Here is an 18444-nt window from a genome sequence, read left to right as displayed (position 1 = left end):
ATAAGTGGATTTGAAAAATAAAAAAGAAGTAATAGGCAGAGGTGGTCTGCTCTCCTCATGTGCTTTTATGACTGCAGTGGAATCTTTCACCTTGCAGGACTCTGGTGCACTCATACTGTGAAAGCCTCATCAAGCTGCTGCTTGGAATTAAGATCTTGCAGGTGGGTGCATCTTAGTTTGCTCTTTATGGTGGTATTGATTTATTTAGGGACCCTTTGCTCGTGGAAGTAGTGGCTGAGTAGAACTGGTGAGGATGCAGCTGGAATCGTGTCCCATTTCTTGTTTCCTTTGGCACACGGAGATGCTGTGTGCCTGGAGCACGTGGCACACGAGGAGAGGTGGAACTGGCTTTGTTTCTTAAGAGGAGGATGTCAGGGGACCTTGTGGTCTGTACCTATGTAGTTGCATGGCACAGAGAAAACAGCCAGAGTCTTCTCAAAGGTAAATGGGCAGGATGAGAGATGGCAGCCAAGTTAAACATGGGAAATTCTGATAGAATTGAACCACTTCTCTGGAGAATATTGAGAAAACTTAGAGGTGCTTAAGATCAGGTAAGTCCCTGGTCTGGCCTCGATGGTTAGCCCTGTTTTGAGCAAAGGCTTGGACCAAAGATCTCCAAAGTTCCTTTCCAAAAGAAACTCTTTAATGCTTGAATTACAGCCCCAAACAAGTATTACATGGAGACAATATGGAAGGAAGAGGCCCTTCCAAGACTTACTTGGATGTATAAGGAGCTCAGTTCACTTAGATCTCGTATCTGTCATCTCTGCTTCCTGCAGTTGCTGGTGGCAGATGTAGAAGTGGTTTAACAAGGAAAGAAAGGGGAAACTAAACGTGGAGGTCCTAACACAAAAATGTCACAGCAATAAGGCACATCATTCTCTTTTGATCCCCTTTTGTCTGTTCCCTTCCCAAACGTGGCCCCAAAGACAACTGCTTTTAGTCCTATGGTGCAGCTGCACTGGCTTTCCTGGGAACTAAAAACCAATCACACAAGTGAAGCAAAATGCACTGAGGTGAGATTTAAACAGTGTGGGTTGGTTCTGAGTGTGTTTCAAAGCATTGCTGTCAACAGCCAGCTCTGCTGGGTTGTGTAATAGCTGCATCAACACATGTGGAGTCGAACGTGTGATCTCTCACCACAGAGCGAGGGCAGGCACTGGGGAAGAGATGTCTTACACAGGAAGTGTTTTTGCTTGTTGTTTTGATGCTCTTATGCTCTGTGCATGTTTCACCTTCTGTGAAAGGGTAGCTTTGGTAGCAGTGCCACGGTACAAGCAGTAAGTCATCAGCCTCACAGTGTCCTTTTGCCTTTCTTACAGCCTGCTGTCGTAACGCTGCTGTTGGAAAAGATCCCCGAATTCTTTTTTGATGTGTGAGTACAGACTGTTTTCCCTCTATCCTGAAATGTACTTCCTCATTTTGAACAATCACCAGCTGTTTAATTGTCGTTTCAAATTTACCTACATGGATGTATATTTAAAACACTGCTGTATTTAAAGATATCATCCATCCATGTGTAAAATCATCTGTGGGTACCATGTCTTTAAAATGGTGGGTGCATGTGGCAGAAGGCAAATTCATAGAAGGTGAAACACATCCCCCCCCCCCATGATTCAATGCTTCTGTTAGCTGTTGGCACCAAGACTGGAAGTATTTCAGCAGAGGGACTGGGAGATATCCTGTTATTTAAACAAGGGGAAAGTGGCTGACAGAATTCTGTGTGGCTGTTAGATGCAAGCAGACCTCCTTTCAAGAATGCAGTTTGTAGTGAAATGAGGAAAACAGAAGAAGCATCTGTTGTTTTTTCTTGAATGGAGAACATCGTGGCACATTTTGCAGTAGGAGGAGATCCTGTGGAGGTCTGAGTTGTTCAGCATGTCTGTAAGTGGGGAAAAAAGGAATGAAAAGTGAGGTAACAGCTGATGGCAGCAAATTTTCATGATCATCAAATCTAAAGTGGACTGCGAAGAGCAATAGAAGTTTCCTGTTTAACTGTGGGACAAGAAACAACATTCATTACAATTAATCTGTAACTGCAAATTGATTGGGCAATTTCAGCCCAAACTGACATAAAAGCATCTCTGAAACCTGTGAGACTGGTACGGTTTTCATGTCACCTGATGGACAGAGGGCATCCAATTTATTAACCTACTGCAGGAGTAGTGTGTAACCCTGCAGGGTTCTGAGTTGCAGTGTGTAGAGATCTGAAATAACTGTGGTTGGTCCTGTTGATTTTTTTTTTTTTTAAAGGGGATAAGGGGAAACTGCTTGCAGATAAATGTACTGCTGGATAGTGGGGGCGAGGGACTGGGCACCAGCTTCTGCCTTGGGAAATTGTTTGTTGGAGACTGAGTGGAAGCTCAGGGATAACATGGCTCTGTGTATGCTCTGTTTCTTACAGCTTAGCCAGATGCATCTAACTGCCAGCAGCTGGGGACAAGGACGCTGGGCTCAGGGGAGATTTAGGCTAAGCCAGCATAGCCACACTCATGGTAGCACAGGAGATCCAAAGCGAGGTCACACTGCTTGTGTTGTAACTACGATGTTGCCGGTAGCGTTTTGAGACAGGCTGTAGAATCCCTTATCTGTGTGTGCAGTGAGAGGCAGGGCTCCTTCACGGTGCTACAAGCTCTCCTTTTATATTTTCACAATGGGATTTGAATAGTTGGCTGATGTGACTTTCATTGCGTGGTTTTGCTGACCAGCAGCAAAGCCTTCCAGTCTGTGTGTGGATCTGACTCAGCTGTGCTTCACTTCTGTCGTTTAGTGTGGGCACCTTTGGGACAAACTTCCCTCGGCTCATTGTCAATCAGTTTAAATGGCTCGACAGTCTTGACAGCCAGGTGGGTACTGATGGCACAGCCCCTGTGTGCTTTTCTACTTAAGGTCTGATCACCTCTCAGGTGGGCTGAGGGCAGTGTTGATCCTAATGCAAACAGGTGTTTCCATATTCACACTCAATACTCAATGAAATTTAATTCTTGTTCGTGTTCTTTCCTTCTGTAACTTCTGAATGTCCCCTTTTATTTTCTTCTTCTCTTGCTGTAACTCTTCTTTTTTGTATTTTCTTAAAAAATTTGTATCTATACATACCTATCCGCATTCTGAAGCAGTTTCTGGCAGAAAGTTACAGTGTCTTATTTAATTTTAACAAGAGATACTGGATGCTTGCCAGCATCTGGGGATGGATTCTCTGTTCTGGCTCTGGTGGTTCCTTTCCTTCTTTCCCTTTCTATATCAGCAGCCTCTGTGAATTACTGTGTATTAAAGGGCTGTTGCTAAGGAGAGTCCCAGAATGAAGAGAACTAGGAATTCATGCTAGACTCTGGAAAGCTTGCTGTTGGGTTTCCCAGTTTCCTTCCCTCAGCAAGACATTCAAGTTCTACTTGTAAAAATGCTGTTGTTCCTGAAAGTCTATACTACGATTCCCTGCTCCAGCAGGACAATGAGTGAAGGGACAGTTAGCAAAAATCCAAATGAATGGCTTGTGCATAATAATGTTGTCATTCTAAGTAACCACTTGCTAGTGGTAAGACTCACCCATTTTTACAAGCGATTCTCTTCTCTGCAGGATCTTGTCAAGAAGTTAATGGAGATGCTTAGTGTGTCTCCTGTACCAATCCAGCATGATATTATCACCAGTTTACCTGAGATCCTGGAGGATTCCCAGCAAAATGAAGTTGCCAGAGAGTTGAGGTACAGTTCTGTTTTTTCCCCTCTTCTTTCTTGAATAGAAAAAAAAAGTATGAATGTAGGTTGCACAAGGACTGACTAAAGCTGCATGGCAACAGGATGTTTTCTACATGATCTAAAACATTAAGTTCTTCAGTGAGTGTAGCACAGACTGATGATAGAGTCATAGAAGGGGCCTTTAAGATCATGTAGTTCCAACCCCATGCTGTTGGTAGGGACGCATCCTTTAGCCCAGGTTTCTCACAGCCCCACCCAGCCTGGCCTTGAATGCTTCCAGGGAGGGGGCATCTCAACAACCTCTCTGGCAACCTGTTCCAGTGTCTCACCACTCTCTCACAGTAAAACATTTATTCTTAATATCCAGTTTAAAGCCATTTTCCATCACCCTGTCACTATGTGCCCTTATATTAAAAAGTCCCTCTCCAGCTTTCCTGTAGGCCCCCTTCAGGTCCTGGAAGGCTGCTATAAGGTCTCCCTGGAGCCTTCTCTTCTCCAGGCTGAACAGCCCCAGCTCTCTCAGCCTGTCTTGTTGGGGAGGTGCTGCAGCCATCTGATGTCTCTGTGGCCCTTCTCTGCACCTGCTCCATCAGCTCCATGTCCTTCTTGTGCTGGGGGCCAGTACTGGATGCAGTACTCCTGGTGGGATCTCATGAGAGTATAGGGGCCGAAAATCAGCTTCTTTGACCTGCTGGTCATGTTTCTCTTGATGCGACCCAGGATACAGTTGGTCTTCTGGGCTGCAAGCATGCATTACTGGCTTGATTTGAGTTTTCTATCAATTGAGACACCCAAATCCCTCTTCTCAGGGCTGCTCTCTGCCCAACCTGTATCTGTGCTTGGGATTACCCCAGCCCACATGCAGGACCTTGCACTTGGCCTTGTTGAACTTGATGAGGTTGGCTTGGGCCCATCCCTCAAGCCTGTCCAGGTCCCTCTGGATGGCATCCCTTCCCTGTGCCGTGTCAGCTGCACCGCTCAGCTTGGTGTCATCTGCAAACTTGCTAAGGGTGCACTTGATCCCACTGTCCATATTGCCTACAAAGATGTGAACGATCCAGCAGAAGTTATAAGCACTTAAGTGGAGTCTGTCTGTGGTCAGTCATTCGGATATTACTAGAGGCAGCTTTGGATTTGGTTTGGGTTATGCTACAGTAAGGGTCAACATTGCTTTTGTTACTTTTTAAAAAGCTCAAAGCACAACAAAACAGATGTGCTCACAAAGCAGAACCTTCTAATTATTTTATGCACTTCTCTCAAATGTATTTACTGACATGAAGAGCTGGATGACCTAATATCAAGAGAGGTCCTCCCAGAGAGTGCCAGCTTATGCTGTCCCTTACACCTGTCTCTTCCATATTTATACTGATTTAATTACACACACCAGTGTTTTTCATCCTGGTCATTACACAGTTCACTTGCATTTATGCCTGTACCAATTATCATTTCACTCTGCTAGTTGTTACTTCAGCCTGCCCCTGTCAAGTACATCCTGTTTCCTGTACTCTCAGGCTTCTGTATCTCTATTTGTATTTTTGCAAAGTTGAGAATCTAAAGGCTAGCAGCAAGACACTTATTTGTGTATTCTCAGTAGCCCCTACCCATGTCTGGTGTGGGAAAGTACTCAGTGTTTGTCACAACAAACTAGGGAGCATTCAAGAAGCAGAAAGATTAATTTTTCACCTCACATTATTAATAGTTTCACTTGAATTGAGAAAGTTTATAAGAAACTTAGATGGCAGCCAAGAATGATTACGTGAATTCCAGGAAAATGAAGTCCACAATGCTGTTTAAGCACAGCTACTGTCCCTTGTTCAGTAAGTTGCTAAACTTCTGCTTGCTGGAAACCAGACCAGGGACAGAGGTGTGACTGCAGTGTTTAGCAAAGCAGGTGTCTTTCAAGGCTTCACAGAACATCTTTGCTAACAAAGCATTGTCCAAAACATGCACGTAAAGCAAGAAACAGCTGTAGATGGCAAATCAGAAAACAGAGCAGAAACATCAGGACTGGAAACTTGCCTTCTGTCTTAACAGCCTCTACGTTGCCATCTTGGTACCTGGTCAGCACAGGGTTCTCAGGTTTAATGGGGTCCAAGTAAAGCCCCAGCTGTGTACCTGAGAACAGAGCTGTGCTGCACACTGCTGCTGTGTGGAGCATTGGGGAGGAAACTGTGGAAGAGCTGGCTGGAGTCTGACTCAAGAGTACTGCAGGGAAAGCCAAAAGGCCCTTTCAAGGAATCTTTTATGGCAGAGGCACCTATTACAGCTCTGACTTGATGGATTGTTTGCTGAACTGTCCTTCCATTCCTCACCTTCTCCACTCCTGGTGAAGCAGAGGATGTGTTCCCTTCCCAGCTTTGCCAAAACGTCCCTCTCAAGGTTTTCTCTTTACTCAGTCTTCCCTGTTTCTTGTACACCTGCTAATATCTGGGGCTTAGAGCCCTCCAGTGGCTTGTAAAGGTCCTTTGTTAAAGGCAAGGCAGTGGCAGCACATTCTCCCTTAGGTATAAAGTCAGGTTAAGTAATACACCAGCAATCTCCCCCCCTTTTTTTTTTCCTGTTTATAATGAAACCAGGACCTACCGAATTTCAGGTGTTTGCTTGAGGTTCCTGCCAGGCTTTTCTCCATGCTCCCAGTTATTCCAGTGTTGAAAAAAGGTACAGTCATCATATCAGCTCCACACCAACACCCACAGAATTGTAATTCATTGTGTTCAGAGAGTGATAATTTAGGGAGCAAGGTTTCTATAAAGTCAGTGGTGTATGTTTTGTGGTGAACACAGAAACGACTAGAATCCTGCAGTTTATTAAACATGAATTCCTGCTTTATATTAAGAGGGTGATTTGTTTTCCTTTCCTTGCACATCAGCTGCTTACTAAAACAAGGCAGACGACTCACAGTTCCAATTCTGGATGCTCTTTCTCGTTTGGATCTTGATGCAGAACTTCTGGCTGAGGTAAGAGCTTCTACTGGGTGGTAAAGCAAACTCTTCTAGGCTCTTCCCTTTCGTAAGCTAGTTAAAAATGATGGTGCCAAGCCCTTCCTGGAGGTGCCAGGTGATACGATAAGGAGCAATGGCCACAAATTACAGCCTGGGGGTTCAGGTCGGACACTTGGAAAATGGGTTGGGGTCTACAGCACTGACATGGACTATGAGAGGTAGCATCAGGAGGGGGGAATGGTTGTGTCCTGTCTGAAGATCCTCAAGGTTCAGCAAAGCTGAGGCTAGTCTGATCTGGTAACGGTGATATTCCTGCTCTGAGCAGAAGGCTGCATCCGAGTCCTCCAGAGATCCCTCCCAGCGCCTGCTCTGTATCTCTGTGAGCCGTGTGACTGCAGCCAACCCCTGTTGCTCTCCCCTCAGGTGCGGCAGTGTGCCATGAGCATTGTGCCTTCTGTGAAACTGGAGGATTTGCCTGTGGTCGTAAAATTCATCCTGCATGATGTCAAGGCTGCAGATGCTGTAGAGGTACGGAGCTCTCCCTGTACTAAAGACCAATAAGTTTTATACCCCAGTGCAGGTTTTCAAAGAGGCTGTTCGTTCAACACACAAAGGTGCATGCTTTAATAGTTCCAAGTAAAATCTTAGTATTGTCAAGGATCAAAGCATGTGTGGAAAGCAGCTGTCCTTTGACATGGATTTGGTTATGCTTTGAGGCATGAAATTGAAATCTACCCCTTTCTGCTAGCAGGTTTTTCTCATTTGTTTTTAGAACTTGTAATTTTCTTTTCGTTGTCAATGTTGTGAAATTATGTTAAGCTCCTAGACTGAAAAACTCTTTGAGGCAAATTTAAGCCTTTGAATTATGTCTTAGAATTTGCACTCATTAGAACTTTTAAGGGTTCTAAACTCCTAACTTGTTCAAAAGAGCAGGGATTGTAACTTGGTAATTCTCTTCTTGTTTCCTCCACCAAATTCTGTTCTAAAAGCTCCTTTAAGAACCATCCTTTTTGGAATGTTTCTGTGTTTGGAGGGCTGTTCTCATCCCCCCTTGTAAGACTCCTTGGTTGAGCCAACCTTGCTGAATGATTGAACGTGGGTTTTTATCATTCTTTGAGGAAACCTCAGGAGAAGTCAGATATGGTTTCTGATCTGCCCAGATCTTCAAGGGAGATCACTGTGAAAAATGTATGCCTATAACACGCGACCTATCTTGTGCTGATCTGTGGTTTGACAGCCCACAATTCCTGTGGCTATTTCATATCCTGTCCTGCTGCTAAACAAGATAAAATTAGTTAAAGGCAGCATGTCATGAATACAATGGAAACTTCATGGGGTAACTTAAGAAATCCTTTTCTGCTTTCTGCCTGCATGCACTTACGCCATCTTAATTTCATGAAGTAATTAAAAAAAGAAAAAAAAATAATTGAACACAGCTAAATGTTTAGATATCATCACAAATAAGTGAGTATTGGATTTGTAATTCTAGGGCTATTCTGGGGGATTTTAATTTAAATTTTCCTTAGTCTTTTTCGTTCCCCCCTCATGTGTCAGAAGGTTTGTGCAAGGATCTGTGTGTTACAGGTGATTTCTGATCTTCGTAAGAGCTTGGATCTGTCATCGTGCGTTCTGCCACTGCAGATGCTAGGCTCCCAGAGAAAGCTTAAAAGCCAAGCTCAGGCCAGGTAACTATTCCTGTCATTCTGCAGTGATGAGATGGTACACGAGGCCTTCATCTCTTCTTTATCTGCTCTGAGAGATGCACCTACTTACATTCATTCTAATTTGTCCTAAGTGAAGGTGCTGACACTGCTGTTCCTTCCTTGGTGCTCACACAGCGCGTTATCAGTCCTTGTCCAACGAGCTTCCCCCACAGTGCTTGTTGGTTGGATGAAGGTTGAGGAGCTGTCCTGGTTTGAGGGAAAAATTCAGCTATCAGAATAAATCTACTGGGAAACAAAATCTGTCCTTCGTTCTTGTCAGCTTCAGAGGCTGATTTGGCAGCTGGGATTTATTTTCTTATTCTGAGCAACTCACTGCCGTTCTGTGAACCCCCTTCTAGTGCTCAGACTCCACAGACAATATACTGGCGTGTTTCATTGTAAAGCAGAAATGTTCACCTTAAGTCAGCAGCTCTCCCACCTTATCCCTAACCCTCATCTTTTTTCTTTTGTCTTTCTGCACTTATCTGGTGTGTTAACAGTGCCCTGTGCATAGCTTACATCCTTTCACTAAAGTCAGAGAGAAGGCAAGAGGCCGTCTGCATCCACACCTGCATGAGGGCACATGGCCCCATTTGTAATGGAGGTGTTTGCTGCAAGTTGATCTTTAGGTTCCCCCTAAGTATGTCTTCGGTCCTGCACTGCCTGCTTCCACCCTGTTGTGAACCTCCCTGCCCTTACCAAAGCATTCCTCCTACAGGATTGCTGCTTTTCATAACTGCTGTGACTGCTAGGCTGCCTTGTCCCTTTCACTACAGTATCTACAATGGCTGAGTCATCTTTTCTGGTCGTTAACAGTTCTTCCATGAGCCAAATGACCACCAGCCAGAACTGTGTGAAGGTGCTTTTTGATGTGATCAAGCTAGCTGTAAGATTCCAAAAAGATGTCTCTGAAGCTTGGATTAAGGTAAGATGCAGCTGTCAGACCTCGTTTCCTCACGTAATTTAGTCAAATATAAAGAAGTGAATGTTAGCTCTGATAGTTACTGATAGAGATTTCATTCATTTCCAGAACTTTAGTTTTTTGCAAGACCAGTGCTGTTTGAAAATATCCATGCTGAATTCTCATGCCTTCTTTTGACTGCCTTCTGAATTTGCTGGTTTGGATAGCTGACCTGTTGCAGAGAAGTGCTTTGGTGTATGCCTTTTCTCATACATTTGTCTTCATGTAACACTCATGGTTTTAACATACAGTACTGTGCTGTAACCTAACAGCTTTCTTCATTTTTGGTTTTTGTTTTTTGCTCTTAGGCTATTGAGAACTGCACGTCTGTATCTGACCACAAGGTAATACTTCTGACTCTGTGCTTTTCTTTGTGAGTGTCCTTTTCTGGTGGTTCTCATAACTCTCTCTATGGGCACAGATGGAGAGCTCTTTCTAATCAGAGTAGAAACCACCAGTGATGTTGGCTGGGTGGTTCTGTTGGTGTCTGACTTACTGCCACTGTAACAGCCATTCGTTTTGTTATTACTCTTTAATTCATCCCTTCCATGCATCAGGAGATGGAGTTGAGATCTCTCCTGTCGGAATGATGAGAGTTCTGCTGTAATTGTGGCTGTCAGGGGCTTTTTGAGCTCTTGATTTTCTTCTCAGTTTTGATTTCAAAGCATGTAGCTGTCTGGCATGTTTCATGCCTTTTCAGCATAATGATTAACAGCTGTTTCTTCCTAAAGGTTCTGGATCTGATCATTTTGCTGCTAATCCATTCTACAAACAGCAAGAACAGGAAGCAAACTGAGAAGGTATTGAGGAGCAAGATTCGCCTGGGCTGCATGCCAGAGCAGCTGGTGCAGAATGCTTTCCAAAATCATTCCATGGTCAGTGCTGATTCTGTGTTGGGACTCTCCCTTCTTCATCCCTCAAATGTCCTGTCAGATGATGATTTAACCCTGTGCTGCATTATGTATAGTTCAGAGTTTCTTGGTCACTGCTCAGTCTCGCAGGGCATTTCTCCTCTGTCGTAGTTGTCTGTCCTTTAAGAAGAGAGCAGTTTTTCTTTATTTTGGTGCAAAACCCCTCAGCCTTTGTGATAAACCTCAGGTCTCCACTGCATGTTCCTGACTTGCTGTTGTCTCCCACTGTGTTTTTAGGAGTCAGTACATTTATATATCATTTTCTGCGTGCTGTTTTTTGTATCTATGTGTATGTGTGTCTGTGTATGGCATGTGTTTGCCTAATACTGTGAGAAAGAAGAAAATATCTGAAAAACTGATCAGAGTTTTCAAAACTGAAAAGCAATACAGTGCAGGAGCAGGGGGAACGGGTGAAAAACACTTATGAATTTAAAGTAACCTATGTCAGTAACACAAGCGGGGACTTCTATTCCATTTATTCTGAATGTAACTGCTTTTAATTCAATTTTAGCTGAACAGCCCTTCCAGAAGAAGTTAATTAGGCCACTTTACGTGAGTGAGAGCTTGTTCAAAGCTGCTTTAAGAGATTAAGCTAACTTCACTCACAGAAATCAAATTTATGTTTCAGATTGATGTAACAGTACTTCTGTCACAGTAGTGCCAAGAGCATGTCTGCCCCGTGCCTTTTAATCTGTGGTGCACTGCTGTGAAGCGACTTCCCGTGGTGTCACTGATGAGGGATTCTCTGCTGTGAGCCCTGCAGCCTGGCGTAACCCATCTGAAAATTCTTTGTGTGGGCCAGGTTAGAGAAAGCCATTCTGGTCTGCCTTATCTGCTCTTGTTGCCCACTTCTGCTGGACTGGACAGCCTGGAAAAAATCTACTGATCTAGACAAAGCTTTTGAGATGAGCTGCAGCACGTTGTATTATATTTCTATTTTTCAGGTCATCAAGGATTTCTTCCCTTCAATTCTATCGCTTGCCCAGACGTTTCTGCACTCTGCACACCCAGCTGTGGTCTCCTTTGGCAGCTGCTTGTACAAACAAGCTTTTGCAGTCTTTGACTCTTACTGCCAGCAGGTACAGTGGGATAGATGGCATTTGTTTCATTTTCGTGTGCTTGCACTTTGTTGGAGGGTGTGTGCCTTCATCCTTCAGAGGAGGGGATTTCGGGCAACCGGAAGCCTTTGAGAGAAATCTCTGCTATAGAATAAGCCAAGAAGAAGATCACAGCTCTGGTAGGAACTGAGTCACAGAGACTGCTAAGAGGAAAAGGGAGCAAGTAGGCAGGTCTCAGAAGTGACAAAACAATAAAACAAAAAACAAAAACACTCCACATATGGAGCAGGGGGGACTATGCTGTTCTTTTTTGCAGGTCAAGAAGCAAACGTTTTTACTGAGCTGAAAGCTGGACTGAGCTTCAGGGTCACAGAGAAAATTTGCTCATAAATTCTTATTTCTATTCTGTGTTCATCACTTTGAGTCTCCTCTGTTTTAAAAGAAAGGAAAAAAAAAAAAAAAAGCCACACACAATTCATATTGAAATACTTTCCTTGGAGAACTTACTGTGTTGAAAACACACAGCTTCCCCTCAGAGCTCTGACCAGCTTGGACTTCTTTTGCATACTCTGAAATAACTGCAGGCCAGACTTTGAGTGTGAGAATAAGGAAATCTGGGGACCAAAGACAGCTCTGCAAATTCTTTTGAATATATTCGCACTTTTTGGACACAGAATGTTTGCAATTAAGGCTGGTTGTGACCTTGCATCTATATTTACTTGGTACAGCAAACTTAACCAGCTGAGAAAAGCTTGAGACATGCAATGCTGTCTGCAGTAAGTTTAGCAATAGTTTGAAATGCTATGAATTTCCAAAGAGGTTGGCTGTGTTAGCAGCTGGTGATGTAGGGAAGTCCCAGAACCCCACAGAGGATGAGATTGCAGAGACAAGAGTGTCTGGAAGCCAGCTGAAGTAAAGCCAACAAAAAGATTTTTAAAATGAAAATTTCCTTTTGAACAGCTGTTGATAAAGAGAGTTGAGACACTGGATGGTGTAGTTAGAGGCAATGCTTTCCTGGATAAGGTGCAACATTCTGTGTGCATGTGCAAATAATGTGGGTTTTTATTGTCTTAAGTGGTAGCTGAGAGCACAAGCTGCAGGGCTGGTAGCACGCAGGCAGGAGGAAAGTGGTGAAGAAAATCTTCCAAAAGCTCTTTGTAAACTGAATAAAATTCAGGCTGAAGGTGAAGGCCAACATTGTGACTATCTGGAATTAGAAAATGAACTGAGAAGAAAGTTAGAATTATAGGGCTGAGTTTCAAGATGGTTTTCTGCACTCAATCCGTATATTTATGGGAGTAGAACATAACAACAGCAGAACAAGGGCAGGCATTTTTCCACCGACATTTCATTGCAGATTCTCTTGGGGGTCTTTCCTTAGGAGGTTGTATGTGCTTTGGTCACTCATGTATGCAGTGGAAATGAAACAGAGCTGGATATTTCTCTGGATGTGCTCACTGATCTGGTGATCCTACACACGTCCCTGCTGCTGCGCTACGCCACCTTCGTGAAGGTACGTGCAGATCTGTGGGCAAACTGCATCTCAGGATCCTTTCCCAGCTTTGTCCCAGATCCAGAATAGGTCAGTGTGCTTCAGAAATATCCTTAATAAAACAAGCTGTATCTGTAAAGCTGTTCTGAGAAATGCAGTGGTCAGGATGAAAAGGAACTTTTTGTGAAGATGTGAGCTGGACTGTGAATTTCTGGAAGTGGAAATTACACTAGAAAAAGAAGTTACTCTTCCCTGTAAATGGAGAACGTGTGTGTTGCAGGGATGGAATGACATCTGTGGACAGAAGGAAAATGATTTATTTATATATCTTTATTAATATCAGCTATTCCAAATCTTTGGCAAAAACCTGCTGCCTTTGTGGACTTCCTCTTCTACTATGCTGGAAGATTGGCAACACTTAGCCAGTATTTTGAATCATAAAACAAAGCTCCTAGCAAGAATAGGAAAAGACTTTCCTAAAACTTAAAAGAAAGTACTCAATAGGGAGAAAAGCAGTAGTGAATTCTTGACTGGTAATAATGATTAGCAGAGTCAGACCTGCACAACTGCCACGTTCCAGAGGCAATAGAAGTGGAGAGTATGAGGGGAGCGAAATAGCAAGGCAAGCATGTAGCATGATTCTGCTTGAGCTTCCTCCTGCAGTGATTTGTACTTCAAGGACCCTGTGTTTCCCCTTGAGGAGTGGTGGCTGTGTGCATTTTCCCACCCACGTATTTTTGTGTTTGCCCACTTGGTGGCAGTGAGTTCTGTAGTTTAAGCACCCACTGTAGGGAGGTGGAGTACTTTTCACTTCTTGGTTGCTGGATTGTTAGATACATGTCAACGTTTTAAAACATGCTCCAAGGGAGGATGTGAAGGTCTGCTATAAGAATTTGTATGCAGTCTGTCATGTTTAATCCATAAAAAGGAGAAATGGGACTCGCTTCTTTCTGGCAGAGCTGGGATGTGCTGGGGGATCAAGGTTGAAAGTGGTCCTTGAAAGAGACAGCATAGATTTCTTCCACTTCGTGGAATGCTTTGTCACAAGTGTGGTGGGAGCACTTGCTCACAGCCTTCAGCTGAGACCCGCTGACCTCCTGACCTTGTTTGCACATTCTTATCTTGGCAGGATATTTACAGGTTATGGTTTCTGTGGACTAATCTTCGATGCATTACCAAAGCTTCTGGATGGCAAGCATTAATAAATGTTCTGGCCACACCTTGGAGCCCTGCAGTACACTGTGTTTGATGTGCTTCTCAGAGGTGGTAGAGGCAGTAGCCAGCTATCTGTGAAAAGATTGGCAAGGCTGCAGATGGCCAGCAGGTTCCACACAGAGTTGGAGCCTTTTTAGCCTACCAACACATCTACAGATCTCCTCAAACTACTTTTTTAGTGTTCAAACTGGATGAGTTTTCTTGGGAATGGCAGAAAGCGGGTAACTGATCCTGCAGTTGCCCCTGTCACACTCAGTGCCTTGTTCTAAATCCTGCTCAAGGTTGGCCAGTTGTAGGATGAAAATAATGCTAGCAAAGTACTGTGTCAGTAGCAGAAAAGCCAGCAGTGCTGTGGGCAGCAGTTGGATTGCTTTCACTGAAATACTCAGAACAAGAAATATCCTGAGGGCGCCATTCAGCACAGATGGTGTCTCCCCTGAATTCTTAAAGGCCTGGCTGTTATTACAGGGTTTGTGTTGGAAATATCAGCAAATTCACTTGTTTGTCTCAAATACTTTGAGCACTGAGAAAATCCATGATAGAAGCTTAAATAGCTGCCGCTGGTGGGATTGCAGCACTCCAAAATGCTTGTAGGAGCCAGGTTGTTCTCCTCATTCAGCTTCCAGTACAGCAAACTGCAAGAATTAAGGGCAGACCAGTAGCTCTGCATTTGTGTTTGTTTCAAAGTAGATTTTTCCTACATGTACAAAAAAGATAAAGGTAATTGGCTGCTCTTTGGCTGACAGTTGTTGGAATTTTGAAAGGATTTCTTGATGTATCTGAGTTAGTTTGTGGCTTCTCTCTTACAGACCATTTTAGACTCTATGCAGAAACTGAATCCATGCCAGATCCGGAAGCTCTTCTACATTCTCAGCACATTAGCGTTCAGCCAGAGACAAGAAGGAAGTTATATTCAGGTAAGCAGGGACACAACAGAAAGGAGTTCAGCTGTACCATGGTTCTTTTAGCTAGGCTAAGTTCGGGTATTGCACGAATAGTAGCTCATTTATGACCAGCAAGTAGTGTGAGGGTGTCCTTTAGCTTAATACCCTTCTCCACACCTGCAAGCTGAGCTGCAGCTCCAGACTTTGCTGTCCTGCACAGGAAGTGCTCTCCACAGAGTCTGTACATCTCCTGGCTTTCCTGGAAGCGCCCTCTTCTTTCACATCTAGAAAGGATAGATTGATAGAAATGTTGGTGGAAGGAGACCAGTTCCTGATCTAACCTCTCAGTTACAGAGAGTCCGTTGCCAGCACGAGATCAGGTTGGCTGTGATTTTGCCCAGTTGAGCCCTGGAGATGTGCAAAAGTGTAAATTTAGCATTTCTTTCTCAAGCTTTGTTTCTCCATCAATTGGAAGCATTCAGAAAGCACAGTTCAGCTCCTTTCTCCAAGACACTTATCTTGATCCAAGTTCTTAATGTTTGTAGATCAGATATGACAGACACTCATCAGAAACCACTCCACCCCTGAGCCTCTTTCAGCTGGCTGTATTTTGGAGGGCAGCTGCAGTGTGTGTGGAGAACTGAAGGAATATATACTAAGTTTTAATATGTATTCTTAACTACAGAAAAAATCTAGACTGTATAGTAATTGGAGCAAAGCCAAAGCACTTACAATGCTATTTGCAACCTTACCTACAGTTCTGACAATTATGTTAATTGCAAACGAAGTCACAGGATGTACATTCAGTCTACAGAGCTGTAATCTCAATCAACCATCTCTGTGCAGCCTTTGGAGACGACATCAGGTGAAGATGCTGACAGGACAGAGCGGTGTGCACAGATGCTCTGTAATGACACAGGCTGTGTCTTTCTTCTTAGGATGATATGCACATGGTGATCAGGAAGTGGCTCTCCAGCTCTGTTCCCAACCACAAACAGATGGGGATTATCAGTTCTGTTGCCATGATGGGCAGCGTGGCATTAAAAAGGTGAGAGAAAATGTACAGAGGTGAATTCAGTATGATTTAAGACAACCTGGAGTAGGAAAGGTGGCAGGAAGGCATTGCCTTCTAGTGCAGGCACATCTTGGTCAGAGCCAGTAACTGAACTCTTACCTGCAAACTGCAACATTTGGTGTTGCTGACTGCTTAGTACTGCTGTTTGCTGCAAATCCTGAAGGCATCCACTGAATTTCTTGTTAGTGCTTATACATGAAGGCCTCGAGTAGCACTAGCAGGACCTAACACTTGGGGAAAATAAATTGAATACTGGACTGAGTGGTGGACTGAATGATCAGCCTGTAAAACTAAGGCTGAATAGTCTAATGTACCCTGTTTGAATGCACAGAAATATAATGGAGAAGTAAGAAGAAATGCTAGGTATTGACAGCTTCCAGTGTACTGCATAAATAATTTATAAACAGTGTTGAAGAGCCAGGCAAACTCCTGGTAAGAACTGCAAGAAAGATTGAAGAGCTTAGGCTAGAAACTTTTGAGCTGTGTTTGGAAATATGGTGTAGCTTGCTGATTTTTCACTTCTTAATGAAATGCTTTTGCTGTTTATTACATGAAGGGAAAAGCCCAACTGTAGGCCCTGGGTTAGTGGGCTTCCTTACGGTTGCTCCCATAGCACTGACTTGCACTGGCCTAAGTCTAAGCAGGACGAGATAAAATAGTTATTTCAAGAAGAGGTTTAGAAAATCCTCAAATGCAGACTACAGACAAAAAAGAAGAACACAAGAATGGAGGCATCAGCACATCAAGCATCCCTCAGTAGCAAGGAACTTGCCAGGTAAAATGCACACAGATGACTCCAGCAGGTGGGAGTGTGTTCCATGTCTCAAAAAAAGCTTTGAATCCCTGAGGAACTTGGTTGTTTGACCTATAAAGGTATTCCTTCCCAGTCCAAGTCTGACCAAGTGTTTTGGGAAAATGTATCTGCTGGCACTTGAGAAATATCTTGGTAGTATGTTGGGTCTCTACCTTACTAGCATCCTACCTGATTTCATCTGAAACACTTTGAAGGAGGCAAGCTCTAAAGCCTCCTTCCTTATTAAAGGAAAAAAACTACCCTTCTGAGCCTTGCAAGTAAGCAGCAGGTATTTGAGTAGTTGGCATCATGTACCAGATATAGCAGATGTTAGGCTTGTGAGGTGAGGCTACATGGCCTTCAGGAAGGTGAGTGACTAGAGGTCAGAAAAGGTGTGATCTTGAAGATGATGTTGAGTCTTGACCCAAAGGAGTAAAACAGCAGCAGGTGTTTCTCCAGTACTGTTACAAAATGTGTCTTTTTTCATGTGTAATTCTCCACTGAATTTCTCTGTGTGACGGGTTTTGCCATCTCTTAAGTGCTGTGTCACAAAAGTGAGGTTATCAATTGCTTTCAGAAATGAAGCAGACGGTGGTTCGCTGGAGAGACCTGAGCTGAGCATCGAGTATGATGGGCAGGTGGGTGCCAAGAATGGGTGCATTCTGGGGCAGTGTGGGGCAGAGAGAGGATGTGGTCAGCAGGAAGATCTTCAGGTGAAGCACTACGGGTCTGACAGTCAGCTTTACTCAGATGCTTGTACATTAATACTTGAGATGCCTGTACATTAACTACAGAGCCAAGAATCTATTAAAAATTGTTTGGGAGCACCCTGTTAAGGTAGCACTCATGCAGTGCTGCAGGCATCTAGTGAAAGTCTTCTATCCAGATATTATTTCAGACACAAAGAAACAGGACGATCTCTTTTGTGTTGTCCCATGGTGGAGCAGTGCTAGGTCCTTGAAAGACCTTCTATAAGCTGCATCTCTGCAAAACTAGCCACCACAGGCTGTCACCCTGGAGCTGAAGGTCATGCCTCAGGATAAATAAATGCAAAAAGGAGAAATTAAGGTAAAAGCTTTAGTTGGGTCTGTTTACCTGTTCTACAAACTGTTCTCCCCCTTCAGCTTTCTACACTGCTGGACCTTGTTGGCTTCTGCTGTGAGCAAACACCAGAGATCTTGGCTCTCTACTATGATGAACTTGCCAATTTGATCGAGAAGCAGAAGGGAAATTTGGACCTGCAGCTCTTGGTATGTTCCGCAGTATTTTGAACTTAATCACTGAAATGTATTCTTCAGAAAAGTGATATTTTGAAGTATGGACAGGGCAGTGGATTCTACTCCAGCTTGAGAACTGTTTCTTTACTGTAGGCATGCTAAGGTTCCTGTAAGAGATTGAGGAGATACAAACTACTCCTTCATCTTTCTGGGGGTTTTTTTGGAGCTTTTTTTTGTTTGTTTGGACAGATTCCCTGTTATGCTTTAACAGCTTCCTATATGTGAACTTTCACCTGACAGCAGGAAGGAGGGAAGACTTTTAAAGGAAATAAATAGACACTTCAGAGCAGGCTTTTCATATCCATAAACAAGGTAGAGCCTGGAAGAGCTTTAAACTTCTTATCAGAATTGGCTTCTGGTCAGACAGTTAAGGCTGTCTGACACCAAAGGACCTGGAGGAGCCACAGTGAAGATCTGTGGTAATTGGAAGAGCAGGGGCT

At 43.7% G+C, this 18444-nt stretch overlaps 1 protein-coding gene across 1 annotated transcript in view; it reads left to right on the top strand.

Annotated features, from left to right (window-relative positions):
• The window catches only part of FANCD2 (FA complementation group D2), a 44668-nt gene that overhangs the window by 4220 nt on the left and 22004 nt on the right, over positions 1-18444 (top strand). The window contains exons 6-21 of the mRNA XM_042823851.1: positions 98-161; positions 1323-1375; positions 2771-2846; positions 3575-3699; positions 6563-6650; positions 7059-7163; positions 8220-8320; positions 9155-9263; positions 9608-9643; positions 10031-10174; positions 11155-11289; positions 12650-12781; positions 14785-14892; positions 15798-15907; positions 17305-17365; positions 17852-17977. Of these exons, the coding sequence (XP_042679785.1) occupies positions 98-161; positions 1323-1375; positions 2771-2846; positions 3575-3699; positions 6563-6650; positions 7059-7163; positions 8220-8320; positions 9155-9263; positions 9608-9643; positions 10031-10174; positions 11155-11289; positions 12650-12781; positions 14785-14892; positions 15798-15907; positions 17305-17365; positions 17852-17977 (1573 nt within the window). The remainder of the gene's footprint in view (positions 1-97; positions 162-1322; positions 1376-2770; positions 2847-3574; positions 3700-6562; positions 6651-7058; positions 7164-8219; positions 8321-9154; positions 9264-9607; positions 9644-10030; positions 10175-11154; positions 11290-12649; positions 12782-14784; positions 14893-15797; positions 15908-17304; positions 17366-17851; positions 17978-18444) is intronic.

This window comes from Centrocercus urophasianus, unplaced genomic scaffold (assembly GCF_019232065.1).
Source record: "Centrocercus urophasianus isolate 14NV4802_14NV808 unplaced genomic scaffold, USGS_Curo_1.0 seq_22, whole genome shotgun sequence".
Lineage (NCBI taxonomy): Eukaryota > Metazoa > Chordata > Aves > Galliformes > Phasianidae > Centrocercus > Centrocercus urophasianus.
This window is presented reverse-complemented; position numbering and strand designations above follow the sequence as displayed.